The sequence below is a fragment of the Taeniopygia guttata genome, chromosome 1A (assembly GCF_048771995.1).
Source record: "Taeniopygia guttata chromosome 1A, bTaeGut7.mat, whole genome shotgun sequence".
Lineage (NCBI taxonomy): Eukaryota > Metazoa > Chordata > Aves > Passeriformes > Estrildidae > Taeniopygia > Taeniopygia guttata.
In genome coordinates this window covers 34538974-34564511 of record NC_133025.1, presented here as the reverse complement: position 1 = coordinate 34564511, position 25538 = coordinate 34538974, and the positions used below count along the sequence as shown (strand labels likewise).

Here is a 25538-nt window from a genome sequence, read left to right as displayed (position 1 = left end):
TCATGTTTATTTGCATCTGGAAGTTCAAGTAATAGCAATCACCAAATGAAGTGTATTTCTGTTTTAAGTGGGAAAACACCAACATGGAACTAAGCTGTGATCAGTTCTAACCCAAGCTTCTCCCGGGTGATGAATTCTTGAAGCATCTTTCTATCATTTGACATGGTACCCACCCACCTTTCTAAAGATTATCTGCTATTATAAAGAGGGGATCTGAAACCAAGGTTAACCAAAGTTTTTAGCCGTGGAAACTTTACTGTGGAAAAGAATATTAAATTCTCATAAATTTACTTGTCAGCAGCAAAAAGACTCTTCAAGTGCCTTAACCACTGTACAGCTCGATAGTTTTAATACTTCAATTTTTTTTCCATATTTCATTGTTGAAGAAATAATTTCACAATCTCAAATCAAAGTCAACACTGCAGTGAGGAGAGCTTTTCTACTTTATTACAAAGAGAAGAAGCCTTTATGTGGTCAGAAAATACAAGATTGATCTTTTTTTTTCTCTTCCTATGAAACGCTGCTGTTCAAACAGCCAGAGTGAATTGTCTCAGTTCACTTCTTTAAGTCCCATCACATTCACTTGGGTATGGATGTCCTTGGCTGCTGAAAATCTGGCCCTTTAGTGCACAGGGCGACAAAGTAGTCCCCTGACCAGCAGTTCCAGAATGTCCCGTTTTCATATATTGCATCCATGCACACCTCCTAAAAATGAGGTACAGCAGGGCAAACATTTTCCAAAATAGATGTCATATATATAATATATACACATTCGTACATACATACCTTTATTCATGTGATGTCCAAAAATTTAAAAAAAATGTACACATTTATTACAAAATCGTAACAAAGACTGGACAGTGTTTTGCTCATTCTGGAAAGATGAAGCTCAGTAATACACAACCCTGGAAACTAACCAGAGACTGTGGCAATATCTTTCTTCTAAACAGTCAGATATTCTTGCATTAAGCTTGGCGAAAACTGCCTTTCAAAGACAGAAGGGGAAGTAAAATGAAGGAAGCAAACCTTGCTCATCTTTCCAAATGAAATACGAGAAGGATCTTCACATAAAAATGCACAAACATTTTTTATTACCAATAGTGCTACAATGAACAATGCAAATTTTGTTGTCTAATTTTTTGTCTTTTTTCTTTTTTTTTGTTTTTACATTTTGGAAAACTAAGTGGTAAACTTTTGTCAGTGTACTCGCTTGTCTTTACAGACCCAAGCTTGTCTGCTGGCAAAAAAGAAAACAAACAAAAATTCAGACCCTGCTCAAACTAAAGAGAAACAATTACAAATTTAGTTGTTGGGCAGCACATAATTAGTAAGGCAGGACCTCAAATGGTGACCCTTCGCATGAGCCAATTGCCAGATCCTCAAGGAATTAAAACCAGGATGCCTGAGCCACATCAGTTCTGCAGTTATGTTGAGTATTGTGCTGAGACAGCCATACCCCAAGAAAAGGGAAGTCTTTAGAAGGCTTGCTGAGCAGGGTTGTAGTTGAAGGTTGATGGCAGATGAGGCCTTTCTTCTAATTTGTCATATTCCAGGTGGAACTCCTACAATTAAAAAAAAGAAAAAAAAGACAAACACAAATAAAACAATGTATCATTTACCTGTCAACACCTGGTCTACCAGCCATACTTGAAAAGCACAAATACAGAGGAGGTCAAGTACTAAATTATCCTAAGGCAAAACCACATGACTTCGCTATCTTGAATTCTGTATTTTAAAGAGAAAAAAGTATAAATTACAACAATACTAAGCCTTTACACCTGCAACATACAGGCTCTCCTACTCTTCTGAATGCTACATGACTCAGAACCCCTGTTATAATCTCAAGCAATATTATATATGCACATACACAAAATACAAATAAACAATCATAGCATGAGCTGAATTATAAACAAAAACTGTCTTAAAAAATGCCAGGAGCACAGAGACTTATTCTGGATGGACTAAAGTTTGGGAATATTTTCGTGTCATACTACCAGATCAAATTGCTTCATGATGTACCAGGGGAGGTCCAGGTTAGACATGAGGGAGGTGCTCAAGAAACAACTGGACTTAGTCTGTTTGACATGGTGGTGATCAGCCAAAGGCTGGATTTGATCTTAGAGGTCTCTTCTAATGTAAATGATTCTGTGAAAATGTCTATGTATGAAGTAATGAGATTCATTTAAGCCAATATTGAAATATTTCTCCGCATTTCATACTCATATTTAAGCCCCACACCCACCAAACCTGAAATCTTATACTCTTCAGACCCTTTCATCAGTTTAACTGTGTATCGTCCCATTTAGTCTTCATTCAAGAAACAGGGTAAGCAGAAGTTTCAGAACTGTTTTTTAGGGGTACTTCTTGGTAATTCAACAACAACTTTGGGCATGCATAGTAACTTATTTTATCTAACTTGGTCGAGAACCTCAGCAGAACATCATCTGCATCTGCAAAGAAAACTTAGCCCACTATTTTTACACAAGATGAAAACAGATGAGTAATGAAGAGATTATTTCAGAACACTCTCTAAAGTGATTAAATAGTCTAATACTTCAGTACACGTAAATCTGTACTAAATTAATGCAAGAACAGAAATAAAATCTATGAAATCCAACTCTTATACCTCTCTTTTTTAATGGCAAAACAAGGTCCATTTAGCACAGAAAGAACATTCAGCATGGTAAGGAAAAAAAGTAGTGGAAAATGTGATGCATTATGCACTTCCCTGAGAATACTGTCCCTAAAACTGGAAAACCCTAGAAAAACCTGTGTGAGGTTACAGCCATCTGCACTGAAATGTTGCACATCTGCTTTATTTCTAGTTCCCGGTTCTCTATTCCAACCAAAGATTTTTTGTTGTTGTTTTTGTTTTGGTTGGTTGGTTTTTGGGGGGTTCTTTCTTTATTTATTTAGATGGTGTTTGTTTGGGCTTTTTTAGGTCATATATACAAAATTGAATAATTTCTGGCATTCCTAATAAAAACTGCATGCCAGTTGGTGTAAGTTCTCTTTTTGAGCAGATACACACATGCTGAGACTGAAGAGATGCTGCACCTCTCTCCCCCTGGGTAAGAAGCGAGATCAAGGGGTACAAGTCCATACATCTGCTTTGGTGTCAAAGGCTGTATTAGGTTGGGTGGATCTCAGGGGGCCAACAGGAAGAGTGGAGAGGGACTTTTTGCAAGGGCATAGGAGAAGGGGGAGTGGCTTTAAGTTGAAGAAGGGCAGCATTTAGATTAGATATTAGAAATAAATTCTTCACGATGAGAGTGGCGAGGCACTGGAATAGGCTACCCAGAGAAGCTGTGGCTAGCCCATCCCTGGAAGTGTTTAAGACCAGGTTGGATGGGGCTTTGAGCAACCTGGTCAAGTGGAAGTTGTTCTTGTCCATGGTACAGGTGTTTAACTAGATGGTCTTTAATGTTTCTTCCAACCCAAACCATTCTATGATTCCACGATCTCCAGTAATTCTGCAGTCATTTTATAATAGAAAAGATATTACTCCAGCTTTCTCTGCCTTTCATGGCTGTCAGAGTTTCTTTCTTTTACATAATCAAGGAAGGGCCTGCAGATACTATCCATCTATGGTCAGCTTCAACCAGTTAAGTGAGCTTCCACAAGCTCTGAAATGCCTTCAAAATTACCCATGGCAAATTGCTAACCAAACCGATAAGATACAGTAAGTATCAGAAACCAGAGAGTATCAGTATCCTAAAAAAGGGTTTTTCAAACTTAAGGTTGTTGTGAGCCGCTACTGGCAGTGGGAGCTGCTAACAAGGTGCCTGGAATAAAGCTCAGGAGGCTGAGCAATCCTTTGTGTCCCACAAACTGGAAGTCCCGCCTTCAGAAGGAGTATGTTTCCCTATCAAATTTTCTCTAGAAGTATGTGAGTTCATACTTCAAACTGTCATTGACTGCTAAAATAAACAGACTTAAAACAGCCTTCTTGATTTGCATCCCAGTGTCAGTAAAGTTCAAATTCAATATTCAGTGTCATGCAAGAACACATGAAGTTCTGTCTGACAATACGTAAAAAAGAATTAATTGACCAGTATTTCTGGAAACTGTTCTTGTTAGGGTGAGTCTGTATTAGTCTTCCTCAGAGGAAATGTCCACTACAGAAATTAATGTCTCAAACAGAGACAATACTGTCTTTAAAAGTAATGCTAAGCATCAAATAGCAGCTGCACACATTTAGCACAGGAAGAAAAAGGACACCTTGAAGAGGTTACTATTATACTTATATAATGTTCCTAAGTAAAAAGAAATGCTGTGTGTCCATACAAGCTAAAACTACAATTCAATTGATATGTGAAACTACATGAGGCTCACTGCTTGTAAATAAATGGAAAACATACATTTTACTCCAGAAAAGAAACCTATCCTTTCAAAAGGTAATTACTTCCTCTCTGATGACATTATGCAATAATAAAATAGCTTTAAATAGCATCTTGGGGAACTTAGGGAAGTATACCAGGCAGCAAATGAATAATTCAAGTAACAACTAAAGGTTTCCTTTTGTTTCTGTTTTCTTTTTGAGGAGTGGTGCTTTTGTTTAGAAGTTTTGGAATTACCCTGCACTTAGGAAAAACTATAAAAGCAGGGCTCACCGCTAAAACTGTCAGTTACAGATTCTTGGGTTTTCCTGCAGCAGTAAAAGTCAGCAGAAGCAAGGAGTCACACGTGCAATTGGACTAAAGAACCTCTCGTATCCTTCAGGGCAAGTGGAATGTTAATTCCTGAGGGGAGTTTGCACAAACTATGCAAACTTACTGGGTGGAGTGGGGGAGGCAATAAAAATAGCATGTATCTAGTTAATACTTATCTAGATGGCAAATGGCTGTATAGACAGAGGAAGACACTGAATTTTATTCTTTTTAAAATGGATGTTTAAAATCATATCAACAGACATGTAACTATTTCACGCAATGCTCCATAATCTCCAAACAAAATGCCTTTTCAGCAAACAATTCGTAAGTTGGGCTGGTGGCGAAAAGATTTCTTATGCTATGAAATACCTTAGCACGTGGAACCACAAAATATAGTTACAATATACTGGAATCACATCTACTGAGTTCAAGGCTTCAAGGTTAATCTGATTTGATCTTTTGATTGCTGTTTTTTAGAGAAAAGAAGAGTGTGATACAGTATCTAAAGATGGTCTGACAGAGTATTATTGACAGTATTAATGGACAGAATGGGACCAGTAGGTTATGACAGTTGGGAAGGGAAAAAGTTATACAGCCTTCTGATTTTTAATGCCTCTTGGTCTACAGTATAGAAAACAAGCCTCACAGAAATATGCCTCCTCCTTAGAAGAACTCTGATTTACAAATAACAAAGCACGGAATTCCTAAGTAAGGTTAAGGACAGATTGTACCCAAAAACCAAAAAAGCATTCCCTGCACCCATCCCACATCCATTTTAAATTCCTAAGTGAGGTGTAGTAGCATCCTATTTAATTTTCTAAAGCAAAGTAATAAAATGTTTGCAAGTACAGCTTCTAAAACTCCAAATAATACTTTCCATTCTTCAACTCTATGCTGTGGGAAGAGCTTTCAATTTTAACAAAACTCTTAAAAGAAGTCTTTTGTCCTTCTACCTCCCTAAGAAAACTGGAAATAAGAGAGACAGCTCCTTATTTTCCATAAGCAAGCCAATGTTTTAAACAACTTTTTTTCTCTCAGACATCAGAAATTAAGGTAATGAACCTAAATAACAGCAGAATAAAAAGTCAGAGATTTTTGTGCTTTACTCTTGTTGTTGTAAAAGTATGTGGCTGGCAGACTCAAAGTATCTACACAAGGGAAAAGAGATACCTTAGCTACTTTCCTCCAGTTAAGACAGTCAAAGAAGTAATATGTTCCCCTCTCGTACGTATTGGTTTTCATTGTTGGCTCCATGCCGGGTGCCCTGGTGATCCATACTCGTTCTTCTTTGTGGTATCTCCAATCCCGGTTAAATCTTTAATTTGTAACAGAAAGGAAAAATAATTCTTAGTGTTAGTTATCTGAAATTGACTTAATAAACTAAAGGTTTCAATCAGAACTGTACATTGCATTCAAATCCTAAACAAAATTTCTACAACATGGTTAAACCTGTAATTTCATACCTCTTCCGTACAGTTATTATAAACTAAAACACATGAGAAACTTCAAGCCTAGTAGGTTCTAACAGCAAACTCTTTTTATGAGTATTTACTTGGTTCTTATCTAGTCGATGACATGCAAGTTACACATTCAATAAAGACTGGCACCTGCCACTTTTTCCACAGTGTTTCATATGCAAAATACATGAGATGGGCTTCTGATTTCCACTATACCAATATAAAAAATACTCTGTACAAAATGACACCAAGGTTGGAGGAGGTATTTTTAAAAAAGCTTTACAGTTCAAGATTAACTAAGCTTCTTTCTTTCAATGTCTAACTTGTTTGGGTGTTCTGGTTTTTGTTTTGTTTTTTTTTAACATCTGCCATTTCATTATTGCAATAGATTAACTCATATAAGACTGACAAAATAGTTTGAACGTACAGCTCTACTGCTGCTAATAGCTGTAATACATCTCCTCCATTCATGTAATAGAGATAAAACAGGAGATCTTCTCCATATCGGCCAAGTTTTATTGCAGCCAGCTGCAAAAGATTGAAGAAAATGAGGATGAAAAATCACAATAAATAAATGTTTTAAAACAAACTACCCCACTTAAATAACACAAGGATACATCCAGAACTTCCATCCTTCTATTCTAAGAGTGTTGAAAATGACATTCGAATACAACAGGAGTAATAATTATTAGAACAATCATTTTTTCTTCACTTTTCGTTAACCTTTCCAAGTTAAAGGATACAATAGAAAAATACAGATGTAACAAACCAGCAAGACAGAATTTTCTCCCTGTTATCTGTGTATTCCCATCTTCATATTTTACTTCAAAAAACCCACAACCACAACTTCTGCATGTATTTGTTCCCTTCACGTCCTATTAAGTAACATTACTAAAATTTCTTATGCTATTTTTCAATGATCCCTTCAAATAGTTGAAAGACAATAGATCTCAAAAAATCCCTTTTCATGTAGATATGGAATGCAACAGATAAATGAGAACACAATTCTGAGCTTATCTTAAGAAGAAATACCTCAATTTAATTTGCCATTTGAATTATATCACAAAAAACTTCAACTTCATATGAAGGGCAAACTCTTAAAAACATGCTGTGCTATTCTTTTGTATGCCCATTCTTTTTTCATAAGATATAATGGGTGCTTGATGCGTCCCATCAGCCTGTTAACTCAACTCTGCATCTAGAAAGATTGAATACATGCACAAAATTGACTTATTTTGAACATCTATCTGAAAGAAAATTTAGAAAATTACTGGTAATAAATTAACAAAAAATGCACACACATACACACGTACTCACCTTATCCCTAATGTGAATGTTAGTTAAGTATTCAGATGGAACATGGAAGTCTAAAAAAGAATCGGAATTGATGCAACTATTAAGACGTGTAAATTAATATAATTTGCAAATATTAGTATTGAATGTAATAGTTATTTCTCTCTTACCTATGTCTTGAGGTCGACAAGGTGACGATGCCCATGGGGATGCAAATTTGGGATAAAGATTTCTGAAAAAAGAAAAAAAGCATGAATTTCCAAAAATTAACCTCCAAACCAACCAACCAAAAAAACCCCTCTGTAATCAATTTCGCTAACTTAGGAGCTATATTACGCAACCAAATCCCTAGCTGGGGTAAGAAGTAAAAAGGAAACTTTCCTAAAGCAGTTACATTTATTACTTTTCTTTTTATATGCAGAACAAGGTTGCATTTAAACTGACATGGGAAACTACAGGGTCAAGATTTCCTTTTAAATCTATCTTTCCTTCAAGTTAGATGATAGAGGTCCCAACCTTTTTCAGGTATCCAGCGTTATTATGCATGGTTTCAAATTAACTAGCAATAGTTGTAACAAGTCTGGTGGGTTCTGATTTATTAGTCTATGATTTAAAATGGGAGGAAACATTTACACTGGTAGGTTGCTTTTTAAAATTAATCAGTAAAGATCTTACTCTTCTTCAAAACAGGAGTTAGAAGGGATAATTTAAGCCACTAGCAATGTATACAAAGTTCTGAAATGTTTTTTCCAAAAGAACATTCATTGTGCTAAGCTTTTATGTCACACAGGTATTTTTACCAACCAAACTACCAGACAGGGCAGAAACATTTGCCTTTTCATATGTGACACAGTTTTAGTTTTTCAAACAAAAATTCACAGAGCAAGGGAAGAACATTTAACATAAGGAAAGATGGCAGTCCAGACACTGAGGTCTGCATGGGCTGCTTGCAAAGCTTTTCTGCAGCATGAAGCAAGACCAGCTTTATAGTATAGGAACTGCCTGCATCAAATGTTAACTCCTATCCTCCCCATCCAAGAACCTAAATACACTATATTCGGTAATTAAATACTAAAAATATAGTTATTTACAACACAGCTGCTAAGAAAAGCAGAGTAATAAGGAGTCATTTTTCCTGTGCTTAATATCCACATTCATCAAGCTTTCCTGATTACATGCAGCTCGATATAAATTTAAGAAAGATGGAAACTGAGTGAGTTTGCTGTCATTTTTTAATATAGTATGGGCAAACCTTAAAATATATATACTACTCTGTCTATAAGGCTAATACTATATAAATCTGTGATGAAAAGGTTTGAGATTTTCAGCTGAAAGTCAGAATATCAGAAATTAATATTTTCTCACAAATGCAGTCACCCGAAAGACACCAGTTTTGTTTAAACTGATCTGAGTTCCTTCAGTAATTAGCATAAAAAGAAAGGCACCCTGGGTTGGCTGGCTATTCATCTCCCCTGTCTAAAGCACTTCTTCTAGTGTTTGTGCCCTCACTGACTACTTTTCTCCCCACTGCCTCTACAGCAAAACTAGATGACTATACTAGTTTATTTAGGTGAACCGAGTCACTGGAAGTTAATTACCTTCATTTAAACTGATCTTCAATGCAGCCTAACACTGCAGGTGTCCTGTTGATCATTACACTGTATAAATCTAATTTATTCCCAAACTGCCAAGAGTTAAGTAAAAATATCCCCAAGGAAAATTATTATTAGAAAAGGAATGCATACATTACATTTACAAACAATATACTGTCAATTCCTTGAAGAAAGTCCTAAAGAAGTTAAAAGAATAAGCAAAGCCACTAGATTTATTGAAAGCTTGTCCGGAAGCAAAGTTCTCTTTGTTACGAAAATTTTTTTATTGTCATTACATTTTCAAATTTTATTTGGCAAACCAGCATGTGGGTTTAATAGTCAAGTGAACTAAGTGAACAGACTATGAATGGCAGCATAATAAAACCAAAAGTGAAGATGGGATTAAATCCCAGACACTTACTCAGGAGAGTTGAGATTGAGACCTAATGTTGTTAAATCACTTCCTAATGCAAGATGTACCATTCCTGGATCTGTCTCTGCTGCCCTGATGAATGTTAACAAGCCAATCATTCCAAACTGGTCCGTCACCATCCCTTGAGGAATGTTGGTAACCCGGCCTGGGAAAGAAGAACAAATTAATTTTCTCCTTTTAAGAAGTAGAGGAAGCAACAAGGTAATCTAAATGTCTGTCAAAACTTTTAAAGCAGAAAAAATGGAATGATACATACCATCAGGTAACACCTGGATCCCTTTTTTCTGCTGGTTGTTGTTTTGCGTAGTTGAACTTTTGTCTCCAGGAAACTTGGGCCCATCTGTGCTGGATGATGTTTTGCCTGATGTACTCAAATTCTAGTAAAGATAATTTGCAGAGTTGGTATGATGAAAACAAACCAAAATGGAAACACTTATTGACTATATCTTTTCAGTCAAGCACTCTAAGCCAGTATATCAAGTCACTTCAATAAATGGCATCAAGCTGAAGCCCCTGGGCTCTGCTGACAAACCTTATGTATTACTTATAATTTTCTGAAGCATACCTGTCATACAGGTATTACTAGGCTAAAAGTTTGCAGTCTAAAAGAATAAATAATTTTACACTAGAGTTGGAATACACAGGGGCTATCCCAAGTGCCTGTGACTAGAGGTTCCTTTGGATCACCATATCATGGATTTTCCCCATAGTCCTGCTCCTGAATAACACGCCGTGACACAGTAACAGATAATACTCAGGCCAACTTCAGGTGCAAGCAACGTACAATTTGCACCTATCAGGAAAGACATGTAAATACTATGTCTGATATAAACACTATGCCAGACTATGTCTGGCAAGAAAACAGACTATGCTCCAGAAATCTATATACTGACAAAATATATTTGCCCTATGTATAACATCTAACTCTTTCATAATCTTCATAACAAGTCTACAGTTATACAATTAATCACATTTACTCTCCCCTTACTGTACTCAGTTCTAATCCTATCAGAACATTTTCCTCATGATAAAACTACCCACAACACTTGGGGGCCAGACTTCCCCATGTCTCTCTTTTTGAACAGTTCATTTTTTAGTTCTTACATGAGTTTGTAGTCATGTCTACCACTTATTTACCAGTATTTATGACTCTGTCATTAACATATTTCTTGCAATTAGAAATAATAAAACAATATCTGAAACTAGAACATTTTGTCAAATAGTGCAGGAAAGTGTCCTCTGCCATCCACATTTTATTCATCTGCATAAAATAGCATTTTTTAAATTACAAAGTTTTCAGAGTAAACAATGAAGAAAAGCCCATAATCTTATGCTCTAAGCTATATATCTAATGCACAATGATTACACCAATATGTAAGATATAATGTACCTCAGTAGTCTACAATATAGTCATCAACACTCTCTATTAATGCCCTCTGATTCCACATCTCCATTAAGCATTTCACCTTAAGGAGATATTGTACCCCTTAACTTTTAAAGGATTGGACAACTTTGAAGAAAAATCTTATAATGTGTAGATTACTACTACTGATGAGAGGCATCAGTAGCAAAAAGATGAGCTACAATTGATAGGAAAAAACCTACAAATTGTAAACTTAAAAAGTATTATCAATTCTCAAAAATAAGTTTTGACATGACCAAGCAGCGTGACTGTTTCAACCAAAAACCTTGCTGAAAAATTCCATTTACATAATTACATTTTAAATGCTGCTTATACAAAATCATTAATTTAGAGGGGTGGAATTGAAAATATCTTATTATAAATATAATCACTGACCATTTTAAAATATAATCATCAAAAGAAGTATGAACACTGAAAATAAGAGAAGATTTAAGGTTTGCTTACAGATTTATTGTCATCATTACTAGATGTTGGATCTTTGTAGCTGGAGCCTGGTAATGCTGGAAAATCTTCATTGTGTATTGAAAAGTCCTGGGACTGCTCACTTGCTGGTTTTGTTACCATTCCAACTATCATCAAAATGAAAGCAAGAATAACATTAAATGACTGCTAAGTAAAAATTTTTTCTTCTGCTGATCTTGCTTACTGTCCATTTTCATTACGCACAAGCTGCATAGCGAAGACTTAAGAAACAGGTAAAGCAAAATAAAGCATATTCATTCAAAACATCCACACATATTAGACTAAAGCCTCTTATTTAAGTGTGAGCTGAGAAACACTCCGGGTTAAATTCATAGACACATCCACTGCACCTGTTTCACACATCTAAATAACCAAATAATCTTTACAGGCATTGTTAAAGCTGTATTTAGGTAAATCCACTGATGAAAGATGTACTGCTTTTACAAGTATAATACTTTTTTTCTCCATCCCCTAAGCGCATGAAGAATTTTTTTGCATAATCTCTTCAGAAGCACATATTCTCAATGGACAACCAGCTAACTTGCAGCAGAATATGTTAACAATTAAATACTTGCCTATGACATAAAAGTGACTCCTACTTTCAGTACAAAAACTGAAAGCATTTAGCCTGCAACTCTCAGTGCTCTGATCCTAACTTTAAAAAAAGCAGCCCAGTCACATTGGAACATGGATTCTGACAACTGAACAGGAACTTTTTTTTTAATGCCAGTTCAAACCAAACCAAACAAGCCACCACACACGCACCCAAGGGTGATTAGACTTTGCTGAGACATAATACATTGATTTGCACTGCACTAGAAGAACAGAAGACAGAAGGAAGTCTAGGTTGAAGATTCTTAATAGATGGATAGGACTAAAATGGTTCACTAGATGACAATACATGACTTTTTTCAGTGTTCTGGAATTATAGATCAAAGTTCCTTTATTTAAGGAAAAAAAACAATATTGAATTCATCTTGTTTCTGCTGTTCATCCAGAGTTATGATGAAGTAATTTCTTCCACTGGATGAATAAAATTGATATTGAATTAACTTTTATGGATATTCTTATTCCACCTAAAAGTTATCTGAAGCACAATTTTCCTGAATAATTAAGTATGAGGAAAGTAGGTCTCTGCTCTGTTTTGAACTTGTTCTTTTCTTGTCCACAACCAAGTGCTCTCCGCATTTTGTGCTGAAAGGTAACATCCACAGTTTTTCACATTTTCATTTTTTGAGTGTTTCTACCTCCATACACATTTGCTGCACTAAGCAGATGCCCAGAGTAGCTCTTTGGAGAACTTTATTTCCTGGTTTATCATGCAGTCATGCAAACAGCTATGCTAGCAACAAAATGGGGAAATGGTGTAAGCAAAAGAACAATTACAGATATTTTTATGTTGCAGTACTGTTTAATACTGAATTCAAGCTCCGTGCTGGAAGTACATCTGTGTGGATCTCCCGCCTATCTTCTATCAATTTTTCACATACTGTCTTCTTTTTCCAGAGCTGGAACTAGATTGTCTTTAGGGTTCCTTCCAACCCAAGCCATTCTGTGTTGAACAAAATCTTACATAAGCCTCAAGCTGTATTAAGTCTCCACTCATGCTTGGTTTTGAGTGTCTTTATCTGGGGAAGTCACTTTTTTTCCCCATGTTTAAAAACTCTTTCTTATAAGCCATCTTATGCAGAGGGCCCTGGTTATGCCAAATCCATGAGGCTACTTTCTCTTGATAATGTGGTATCTCTTTTGTCCAATTAAAGTTGGCGCTATCTCTGAAAAACACTAGTGTTTTATAGTTAGAAAACACTAGGTTATTTTTGGTTCAAAATTTGACAAGTGTCACAAAAGTAACTTATGGTTATAAAAGCAACTTTTCACAAGAGCTGATGCAACATGCGTAACAAAATACTAAAGCAGTAACAAAAAGAAAGTTTTGTGCCTCACGCTAAGCTTACCTGAATTTTTTCAAGACCCAAATAGTAAGATTTGTAGCCACCTAAAGGTTTTTCCTTTTATTATTTTTTAACCTGTACAGCAAGAATTATATGACACATACTTGGAATCTGAGTGATAATAATTGATGCTTACAGGTTATTTTTTGAAATCAGATGTTCATCATAAGGGTCACACCGAACAATACAACAGCAAATAGTATCAAATAAACAGCAAAAGTTTACAGTATGTTTACAGCTTATGACCTTTTACACAGTAACACCTCTACTAATACACTATTCCTGCAGTTTGCTACTCGGACATCAACAGCTCTTGTATATATGTAATTTCAATAAAACCTATTTATTACCTAAGAAATTTCTAGAGTGAGCAGCCTCAGAGCAATCATACCATACAAACCAAATTCCCCAACAATCCCTACTGACAGTAAAACTAAAAGAGACACATTCTAATACCTATGAAAGGGACTCTCCAATCACAGGTATCAATTATTCATTTTTAAAAATTAGTCTTATCAGCTCACCTGTGGCATTTTTGAAAAGACTCTCTATTGTTTAATGAACAGCAACAGGTGAATCAAGCAAATTTCATTTCATTCAAAGAGCTTTCAGAAGTATTGTCTTACCATAGGGTGCCCTTCCAGCTAAAGGGTTTATTAATGGAGTTGGATTGCCACTTCCTTCCCTTCTGTTTCTGTCTGCTAGTGCTGGAAAATCTGAGAGGTCCAGTCCTGTCACATTTTCACTTCCATCTATAATAAAAACAGGTATTTTTAACTCTGTTATGTATTTTTTTCAAAGACTTCATTGTGAGCAAGATAAATGTAGGACATATTTTCTTTCAAGTTGATCTTTCTTCTCATTCTATAATTATTGCATATAACTACAGCCTTTTTGTTACAAAACTACCCTGAAGAGCATCAGTATGTTTGAAGTTTGCATTCAAACGACAGTCAATACCATTTAGTAATGGTACTGACTCCTCCTCTACTCCTCTTGAATTAATCTGTACATGTAAAATACAGACAAATTATCAAACTTTCAGTGCTAGAAAAGGTATTTAAATTTGTTTTAAATTTGAAGAATTATCAAGAAGAAATTTGAGAGAATAACGCATATTAGCAGCAGCAGCAGCATCAAAGAGTTCTACTGTCCTTAGATAAGGCAAGATAAAGCTGAAGCAGCTGAAAAGCAAATGCAGTGCAAGTTACATGGGAACACTTTTTGATTTGCAGCCGGAAAACATAGGTGAGGCCAGAGCTGCAGCTCTATAAAAATGTCACAACGTCCTAGGGAATTCCCAAACCATTCCACTCTTGTGACATCACCAGCACCTCAGGTTGCTTCATATACACAGCCACATACAGAAACAAAAGCACATATGAACCTAAATCATTTATGGACGAAGATAGTTTCCCCTCTCTGGTTCATTAAATTCAGGTGAAGAAGTAATTCCCAGAGAAAAATCATAACTTAAACAACTGACTGAAAGGATCACATGATAAACCAACTGTTCAAAAGGGGTTTGAGATGTAAAAAAAAAAATGCTTCCCCACTCCTTTTACATACCTAATGTTTTCATAGAATATGGATAAATCTTCTCCAATACCCTTTTCAAGTTCAAGAGCTGTTTTGCATTTCTAACTGATTACGTATAATCTATAGGCATGTGACGTACAGCAAATATATTACAGAACTACTTCACTTTGTCTTCAAAAGTATTAAAATCCACTGCTATAAAGCAGTACCAGTTACTTAGCACTGCTTTTGGAGCAGCATTTCTACGGAACATCTGAAAATTGTTAGAAAGTTGCACTGCAACAGAACAAAGTATTATCAATTAGACTTATTAAAAAAAAATCTACTGTAGTTTAAGCTCAACATTAAAGAGAGTAAACTCACCCGTTCCATTAAAAATGTTACTTGATAAGGAGTTATTCATTCCAAATGCCTGATTTCTGTTCATCCCAAATCCAGACATACTGTGAAAAAAATCCAGGAAGTCAGACAAAAGAATATAGATACTTTGTATTTCTAGTGGAAGATATTAAGGGGAGAAAACAAATTGAAATTATTTCAAGCCTAAGCAACCCATATTAGCCTAAACTTGGTTTTTAATTATTTTCTGAAAACATTGAGCAGCAGCATCAGGCACTGCTCAATCAGGTTAACTGGAATGACTTCAAAATAGCTTAGTTTTTTAATAGCCATTGTGTATTAAGACATCTCTCAACAAACAATTTATGACTAACATGATCATTACTCAATAATTTCATATACAAAAATGAAGCAGCATTAAATGCAGTAATTAAAAGTCAGGCTGCAATACATTCATTGGCAGGTGGGAAGCTGGATCAAGAAAATGACCAAGTTTGTCTTTATAAGCTGAACAGTTATGGTGTGCAATCATGACCATGTACACACGGCGTTACTGTGAGCAAAGGGATGGTCTCTGTCATACAAGGAGGACACGAGCTAAAGTTTCATGTAGTCAAGTAAAAAAGGTTTGAAAACATCTAAGTATCATAGAAAACTACTGTGGTTGCAAAGCTTCACAAATAATCTGTTTCATCCTGTGGGAGTCAGAGATGTCAAGAAGCCCAAAGGTAGGCCCTCAGCTGAGTGAAATTCTGAATGTTTGAGCCGTGAAAAATCACAACATCCATTTTTCCCTGCAACAGGATAGAAGCTGGTATTTTGGAAGTTTCCATAAATAAAAATATGAAAAGGTTCCCTAGTGGAAATTTTACCTATGCAAATTTTTTACAGTTACAAATCTGAAGCATTTAACTCTAATTTGAAATACCTTCAAATGCTTCATGTTCAAAAACTTAACCTAAACCATTCAGAAAACACTTCTCGAAAGTTGCATAATTCATGCACCTGACAAGCAAATGCCATAAGTTCTTTTCCCCAAGAGTAATTTCAAAATTTTGTTAAACACCTTAATTAGCCATTGGATATGTACTACTACTATACTTGCACAGGTTAATAAACTGTGGAATAAGAGCCAGTCATTGCTTCAGAGATATCTCCTTCTGGATTTGTAAAATTTGTAGCTTATTGAAAGTAAGAAATGCAAACAGTAAAAGATAAGCATTTTAATTCAAAAGTTCCTACACACAGAGATTTCATTATCTACCCTACAGCTAAGTAATTAACTACCCTACTTAAACAAGTACTTTGTATACATGTATCAATATCCAGTATCATTGTCCTCTACACAGAGTTTTTAAGTACATTACTATTTCATCTGGTTGTGATCTCAAATTTCAAAAATACTTTAAAATATAGTATTTTTTAAAATAATCAGCTCTGCTTGCCACTAGACAGGATAGAAAAGGAAAATTCTGTGTAATCAGAAGCAAGATACAAAGTCTTTTCACGCTCCAAGACCACAAACAGCTATTAAGGGATCACTATTTGCTGTGCTTGAGAACAGTATCTGTATGCCTATATCAGTATGAAATGACAAAACGAATCAGATTAAGTGTCAGATAATTGTAACGCTTGTCTTCACTTTCCTTTAGCTATTATGTAAAATACTAGATTGGGTTAAAGGCGGCACCTGGCCACCATGAGCTTGTTTATGCTCTGTCTAATAGTCACTCCTCTAAGGAAGGGTGTGAAGGAAGGAAAAGGGCTTAACTGGGAGCACAGAGATCAGGAGGTAATGGAACCAAGTATCAAAAGCAGGCAGCCATACTAAGCTGTGACTACACACATTAAATAATTAGAACTAAGACAGTGCTTAGTACAAGTTTATCAATATGAATGAAGCATGAACACAGCACTGTAACACACTTAAAGCCTAATGATTTGTGATGTTAGTATCCTGCCTAGAGTTAGAAAAAGAGAAGAAGCTATTGAGAAACTTTTGGCATCCAAATGAGCACTAAATCCTTAAACGGCAAGCCACTATTTTCTGCATCATTCCAGAATTTAAAGTAGTTAAATATCAGATCCTTACTGTGTCTGAATCAGTTTATGTCCCTTGCAGAATAACTAGCATGTTTTTAAATTTTGCCTTACTTTTTCCCAAAGTCCTAGATGAACAATTTTAAAACAGATGCATATGCTGAAAATTCAAGGTATGCTTCAAAAATAAACTTGGAAATACATGAGAAACATCACATACTTTAAAGTGGATGCAGCAGAAATTAAATAGTCATGAAGAGAACTTAGCTTAAAGGTGTCAAAGACCTTAAAAGAATATTACAATGAGCTTCAAAGTTTATTGCCAGACATGAGTACATGACACAGGTTTCAAGATTTATTCTAATGGATAAAAATTACATTTCCAGAGCAGCATGTATATGGCTGTACAGGGATGGTCCAATTAAAGAGCCTTACCTGTTCACAGTAAAAGGTTGTCGAGAGGGTTGCTGCTTTGGCATACATATTATGCTTGGAGAGCTTCTGTTAGGGCTGCCTAACCCTGAACTGCTCATGCTGTTTGTCCTGCTGGGAATTCCAATGCCCTGACCAACCTGGGAGTGGTTCATCATATTCCTAGGATTCATAGGCAATATACCCCTGAAAAAGAAAAACCATCCACACAGATGAATCCGTACAACAGTATTTGGCTGCTCATTTAGATTACTAACGCAGGATGGACTCCAAGCTGTTGCACCTTAATTTGTGCTTAGCGACCAAACACTGTGTTTGGATTACTCTCTATAATTAATGCAGTTCTGGATTTCTTCAGAACTACCAAATGACCCATTACATGCTAATCAAGTCCTTCATCAGGTTTAGAAAAATACTTAAGTATTATACACATGAAAAGGTGTTACAGCTCTTTTCTAAAGAGCACTTCAGACCTACTACCTTTATATTCTCATGCAGTGTATGGCACCATAGCAAAATTTTAACTATACATCAAATAACTACCTCTTACATTCTGAAGCAGAACATGCCAGCAATTTGTTTGTTACATACAAAAATAAAATACTGTGTTACAGTAAACCCTTGCTTTTATGGTATTATTTCCCTAACATAGGAAGTGATCCATAAAAACTACTTTTTTTCTTTTTTAATTTATCAGACTGTAAAGTATGAGGCAAAATATGCAGAACACTTAACAAGAGCTCTGCAGAAAGACACAATGGCAGAAATATTGGCTATTGATAAATACCTGCTCGGAGATGGAGGCGTGTGAAGTGACATTGTTGGTACCCCTGTTGTTGGCGTTACGTGGCTCGGTAACTGAGTGCCTTGTGATAAGCTGCGATTTAACTGAGGGGTATTGTTGCTCATTCCCCTCATTGGAAGGCCTAGTGCACCTATTGAAAAAAGATTCAGAGGGGTGGAGATACAGAGCAATCAGGAACAAGGTCTTCTCCATCAGGTAGAGATGGAAACAATTTATGCTGACAATGTACAAAAAAAATTGTAAAGACTGAAGGAAAGTGCAGTGTAAAAACTAAGTCCTTGTTTGGATAGAAGAAACTCAACTATCAAATTTAGCCTCATATCTGTTTAACTTTGGAAAGGCTCTTTAAGAAATTTCTCTGAAGTAATTTAGAAAATTTTATTTTCTTTGACACATATACTGTACATGAAGGATTGAATTTTGAGATTTTCATTAAGGACATGAAAATCTACAGTTATCTCAAAAGAAAGCAGCATTTTAGGAAGATCAATAACTGCACTCAAGAAATATGCTTTGGAATATGCACTCAAGAAATATTACTTTTGAATAAACAAGTAGGTATTTGACCAGTATTTAGAACACTGATTTATCTTGCTAAAAATTAAGCAAATCTCTGATAAAAAAAGAAAGTGATGGATCTTTAATTAACAATAACACTGTTTTTAGGACAACAAAAGCAACACTTGAGGCCAATTCTCTCTTTACAGTTCAAGTTGCTTCTTTATGGCAACAGTACTTCAACGTCTGTGGTAAGTTTGACCTTATCAGAAAAGAAAGCAAGCAGAATTTTAACAGCGCTCTATTAGCATTTAAAAACATAGAGAATGGTTATAACCATGTGATCAAAAGTATTTTCTACACAAACAATTGTGTGTTACGGAATAAACCAAGCATTTCAGTGAGGTAAAAAAATTAAATTACTTCAACTGAGAACAGTAGGAAATAATCAGATACTGTCCTGTTTCAAAATGTCAAAAAACTTATATTAAGTTTTTCATCATTCTCACATCACTTTTCTGTGTTTAAGAAGTTTCAGAATTATGTTCAAAGACAAGAAAAAGTCATTTAGTGCAACATGGCGATAATAACAAACTTTGCATATAAAAAATGATGGCTGTGACAATTCCTATTGCTTTGGCATAACACTACTGGGGCAGACTGACAGAACTCAAAACGTTATCTTGCAGACCAAACAAAAAAAATTCTGATGGATCAGCACTCTCCCATGATAGAACACCCCAGCAGAAGAGCTGAATATGCCAATGTGTAACGTGGTTAAATATTAAGAATGCAAAGAACAGACACAGTATATGCTCAAATTATTATAATGGACAAGGTCTGAAGAAATCTCCCAGCCATTCAGCTTTTACACTATAAGAACTGCAGTCTGTGTCCTACCCTACAATTTGCAAATCCAGGGAGTTTGCAGTAAAATTCAAGTGTGTAATACTCAGATTTATCTCTATACATTCAGATTAAGTGGTAGTGTGATTTGCTATAACAAGCATCCTAACATTTCATTAAAAGTTGATTACATCGAAGTGTTCACTGTAAATATTTTGGCAATTTGCTGCATCAGAATAATTTCAATGAGCATAAATATGTATTATAAATAATATTTCATGTTGATTAACAATTACATAGGATTTTAAAAATAAAACTGTAAAGAAAAAATACATACACTTCCAAACTAGATACAGCACACCAAAAAACACAATTAGGATATTCAACCTAATTTTGTGCAAGCATTTGTTTTAGCAAAGCCACTTTTAGACTGATGGTTATTTCTTCTCATTGGCTTTCATTAAAGTAGATTTTTTTTACTGATGAGGGCTGTTATAGGGAAGTAGAACCATATTGCTGGCAAGCAAGGGCAGTTGAAATACTCAGTGTAAGGAAAAAAAAAAAACAAACCTTTTTTAGTACACTTTCTTTTCCCAGTTTTCGCACTGAGATGGGACCTATATGGGCTATATTGAAGGCAGACCAATGAAATGGCCAATTTCCTTTCTACTTGTCAAATTTAGGCTACATTAATGCTATAATATGACAGCTTGCTTAATGACTGACCAATCATTAAAAGTGCATAGGCACTATCAGTTTTGTTTTTCCCAAAGAGTATTTTAATCGTAACTATGACTTCAACAACAAAGTTACTTGCCCCTTTTTCTCAAGATCTCATAGAAACTGACATCTGATAATATTTACTTTCAAGGTTGTAGGTATGTATGTCTACATGTTACAGAGATTACATCCTGGGCACAGCAACCAACTGAATGAAAAAACAAGCTGATAAAAAATAATACCTTAAAAAATAAACAACAAATAACTGTGATAAACAGAATGAATAAACTATTCCAGTATCTATATACAGTAAAGTCTGAAAGGTTCAACAGTGCCAGAATCAGCACCTAAAATAGCCAAACACAACTCTCAGACTGGCTAGAAGCTGCTCATATAAATCTCAAGTAGCATAATAAAATAGCAGTTTATATTACAGAGTCAATCTTCAACAACCATTGAGATAGGAAAAAAAAACTTATAAAAAACCAATGCCAACAAAAAACAAAAAGAAAAAAAGCCACCCCAAAACACCATTGTATTTTTCAAACCATTTGAAGAAAGCCAAAAGAAGTTGGGAAGGCCATGCATCTAGCAAACAAAGCTCTTCGTTTGTCTAGATAAAGTCCAGTCTCTCTAAAAGTACTCTGAAGGGTACACTTTTTCTCGGAATCTGAGTTAGATGCACTTAGTAAGACAGCAGAAACATTTAAAAGCATACAGTGACACAGGAGAGATGACATTCACAAGCAGTTTTACTTGTGGAACTGTATCTCAGATATTCTGAGTCACTGCCTGAGTGCAACTCTCAGTTACCAGGAGGCTCAATTCTCAATGCTGGCCCTAAGTGAGGTGGTCCTTAAGGCAGCATTACGCTGTGACTGTCGCTCTACAGCTCTTCTATTGCAATGGTGTCCATATGGGTGGCAGACACATGACATCGCCAGGGAAAGAAAAAACACAGTGATGCAGAAAGCAATAATCTTAATGGCACAGCTCTTTGCCAAATGCAAGTTGCCAAACAGGTACACAAGATGTACTGTGCTCACACAGAGCATGAAGTACCAGTTATATTTAAGGTATAATTTCCTTCTATTCCTTACATAGTTTTCTGAAATAGGCTCATTTTGGCTCAGCTTTCTTTCTTTATGTTTTCCTTCAGAGAGTCTGTTAAATCACAGAAAATTTTTTTATAGTATGATTGTATTTGGATATTTAGCAGTTATAAAGTGACAATATGACATTTTGCACACTAAACAGTGCAAAAATGCATACTAAGCAAAGCAAAAATGTATCTTAAAATAACTGTACATAAGGAGATATATTGTCATTTTTACATAGTCACCAGAAAACAAAGCCATCTGCATGTTCCAGAATATCAAACTGTTATCTATTTAGCATAAAAAAGCCATATTATTAATAAAAAGAATTCTTACTTTGTTGCCCGTATAAACTTGCCCCAAACTGAGACAGCTGACCTGATGTTGATGGTGATGCCAGCATCTAAAACATAAGAATAAGAGGTTATTAAAGACAAAGCTATTGTGCTATCTTGCTCTGGAAGTTGTCAACACCATGTTATGCCAAGAAAACCAAAACAATTTAAACTCATTCCAAATCATGCAAAATTTTAGAAACTCCCCAAAACATCTGTACAGTAACACCTGTAGCAGTATATTACACATCGATAAAAATGTATGACTATCTATATAAACACAGATTTTACTTGCAACAAAAAGCACATAAGATCTAAAGCTTTCAGGTTTTCTACCCTTGCAGCCAGAAGACCCATCATTACAGAACAAAAAAATACTTATTTACTTAAATCAGAGGTCCTTTTCCTTTGCAAAACATGCCTCACAAAACCAAATCCTTTCCTGCTCATCAAAAGAGAGTTTCATACTATCATTTACAATATGACTGGATAGGTAGCAACAGGTATATACCAACAGATATGAACTTCAGGTAAGATTCTAATGTCAAAATTATAATATATTGCCCTAAGAGCTGGCTTCATGCTTGTACACAGATATAATAGGACCTACAAATGTCAGAAGCAATATTTCCTGCTCTACCATGACCACTTTAGAGAAGTCATGTATTACCAAGAAAGAAGGGAACTCATGTAGGCACTTGATATCAGATTTCCAGCCACTGTTCTAAGAGGAAAAGAAGAAATTGTTCATGCTTCTGAAGAAATATAAAGTATTAATACCTTTGAGAAACAGGACATAGAACATAAACACTTGGAAAAAAAACCCTTTGTAATCTTAAGGGAAGTTAAATATTGGAACAACCATCCCCATTTTTGTTGATCATCACTAATACTAGGATATAGCTGACTGTCCCTCTGGAGCAGGAAGAGTTTTTAGTTGACCTAATCCCTCCATCCAGAACAGAACATGCTACTTCTATTTAGTAACACATGGGCAAATAGCTGCTTGTTTAGTGAATTAGTCTAGACTTGGACTAAATTTTAGGATGGTTTCAAGGAAAGAAATGTCTGAATTCTTAGACATAAGGCTTTCTGGGGTTTCAGCCTGAGAGTAAAGAATTCAAATCAAAATAACTTTACTGTGGTAAATTACAAATGGCTTAGTTGATATCATCTAGGCGGATGTAAAATTCAAACAAACCTTATAAGCTGAATGTGCTAATTGTCTATACGGAGGCCAAATCCAGATGGCAGAAATGAGAAAGAAGACAAGATCTTCTTTCTTAGTGAAGAACTCACTGTGAACAGAAACTTACTTTAAGTAACACCCAGTGGATTCAGCTCAGCATTCATACAACCAGGTTCACAGGCCATATCTGCATCAGCAAGTGATGCAGCCAGAGGGAAATACATTTGTAAAAAGAAAAGTTGGCTCTGGGGGCCTACCAGCTCTGTATGCTTTCCTAAACTAAAACACTTGATGCCATAGACTAGATGTCCATTAGTGAGTGGCACATGTCTGATGCAGTGCTGCAGCAAATCTTCCAATCACTCTTCATTCGGGAGGATTAAAATTCACTCACAATAATATTGCTTTGCAACACAAACCAAAGCATGCTGAAGCAGAGACACTTGGGAGACAAGATTTCAAAAGCACACTTCCCCCCACCCCAAGCTAGCAAATTGATGTTCATTAAACACTGATAAAACAAGCTGACAGTAGTTTTTAAGAAAGGAAAGACTAAGTAAAATGGTGAGGTTAAAAAAACAACATTCAAGTTTGACAAGTTGCAAGGAACACCTAGAACAAGTTGACAACCTAGAACATGTTGCAAGGTGTGAAAAATTGTAATTCTATGGGAAAAAATGAGAGGCAGAAAGTCATAAGACACCTTCTGAGACAATTATAAAGGCACACAAGGTCAAAAATAAAAGCCAGTACAACAGAAAATGCACTAGAAACATCACTCAAAAAGTACTACCAGCTTTGGGACAGATAAGCAAAACAGTTAAGCCAAAAAGGAATACCCCATAAGCACAGCTGCTCAGGGAATTAAAAAACTGCTGTGGTGGCATGTGATGTAATAAGCAGAAAATGGTACAGACCTCAGCATAAAGTCTTCTATTTATAATGTTAATTTGGAGTAAAAAACCCCAATAATTAGAAAACCCCTAAGAGGCAATAAATTACTTTAAAGAGTGAAAAAAGAATCCTACCTATTGTACAATGAGTACTACTTGATTTTTTAAATTCAATTAAAAGCAGTAGCAAATAATACTTATTGAACACTGCTTATTAGAAAGATTTTCTTTTGAAACATTGCAAAGTAGGTTACATCTATTGTGCCACTTACTTTTACATAAAAAGTTAATTGCAAAATGACTTGTAGAGAAACCTTTATAGAAAATCATAATAAAGGCCAAGTGTTGAATTCAGTAAGTCTGATAATTTAATGTCATAATATACTTAAAATATCCAAGATAAAAAGCCTCAAGAAAAAAAAAAAAAATCCAGTGGATCTGTTCCAGGCAAATTAAATGCAGCATTTCTCAAATTTTATGGACCAGGAGTATGCTGTATGGATACCTCATTTATTTCATCTCTACTTTATTAAACATCTTCTTCTGTCATATCTAAGTAATAGAGTTTAAAATTGTCTCGTTTTTTTATTTCCATACAATTCAGATCAGCAACAAAAATTAAATTCAGCAAAGCCTTAACCTCTATTACTGGAACCTTGACTTGCATTCAAAGCCTCTGAGTCACTATGACAGTCTACTCAAGCTTGGTCCAGCAAAGATAATGAAGATGAATGGTATTAGTAGTACTAAAACAATTTCTTCTGGCCTTTTGCAATCATTATTTCATCTGACTGGGCTACTTGCTAGACAATACAGAAAATAAAGCAACTCTCCAAGAGCATACTTGCAACTCTGACTGGAAGTCACTTGAATTTCTTTTTGTCTACAGCCAAAAGTCATAACCTTAATGAAAACCAAAGCACATTAAGCCTTAAGGTGAATAAAGCCTCTTCCAGTTGCTAATACTTATTAAATTTTACCCAATTATGTAATAATCTTAGGGAAAAACCACTCAGAATTATACGTGTAACAACCTAAATCTATTTGGTAGTGGTTAACAGCCACAAAACTCAGCTTGGGATTTCTGCTTCTATTCCAAAGTTGTAATACTGAACTAGGTAGATTTTTTTTTCCAACTAGCTTTCCCTATGCTGTTTTTAAGAGACAGAGGAGGCCTACAACTTCTCCCATGGGACAGGGGCCTACTGAGCATAAAAGACCTTGTGTAACATGGAGGCTGCACTTTATTTTGCCAGGATACAGGAAAGACCAACACTCAGTACTGGCAGGCTGAGAGACTTGAGTTCATGACAGTTAAGACATGGACATCATTTTACTCCCAAGTCTCAAACAGTGACAGTGCAATTTTGATCATAGAAGATTATGCATCTAAACTCAAACCAACTGATGATCCAAGCATATGGCCCCATTTTGCTGGACTGGTCCGCACGAAGAATCAGTAAGCTGCAATGGGATATCAGACAATTTCTTATCCCTAGTGTTGAAAGATTAAAAAAAAAAAAACCAACCAAAAAAAC

General features: G+C 35.5%; 1 protein-coding gene across 1 annotated transcript in view; it reads right to left on the bottom strand.

The window, feature by feature from the left end:
• Nucleotides 1-425: 425 nt before the first annotated feature.
• The window catches only part of CNOT2 (CCR4-NOT transcription complex subunit 2), an 82363-nt gene continuing 57250 nt past the window's right edge, over nucleotides 426-25538 (bottom strand). The window contains exons 3-15 of the mRNA XM_030259688.4: nucleotides 21920-21986; nucleotides 18405-18552; nucleotides 17621-17803; nucleotides 15170-15249; nucleotides 13894-14019; nucleotides 11295-11419; nucleotides 9684-9804; nucleotides 9416-9572; nucleotides 7573-7634; nucleotides 7427-7476; nucleotides 6537-6637; nucleotides 5823-5967; nucleotides 426-1562 (exon numbers count right to left, since the gene is read on the bottom strand). Coding sequence (XP_030115548.1) covers nucleotides 1476-1562; nucleotides 5823-5967; nucleotides 6537-6637; nucleotides 7427-7476; nucleotides 7573-7634; nucleotides 9416-9572; nucleotides 9684-9804; nucleotides 11295-11419; nucleotides 13894-14019; nucleotides 15170-15249; nucleotides 17621-17803; nucleotides 18405-18552; nucleotides 21920-21986 — 1452 coding nt within the window. The 3' untranslated portion in view covers nucleotides 426-1475. The remainder of the gene's footprint in view (nucleotides 1563-5822; nucleotides 5968-6536; nucleotides 6638-7426; nucleotides 7477-7572; nucleotides 7635-9415; nucleotides 9573-9683; nucleotides 9805-11294; nucleotides 11420-13893; nucleotides 14020-15169; nucleotides 15250-17620; nucleotides 17804-18404; nucleotides 18553-21919; nucleotides 21987-25538) is intronic.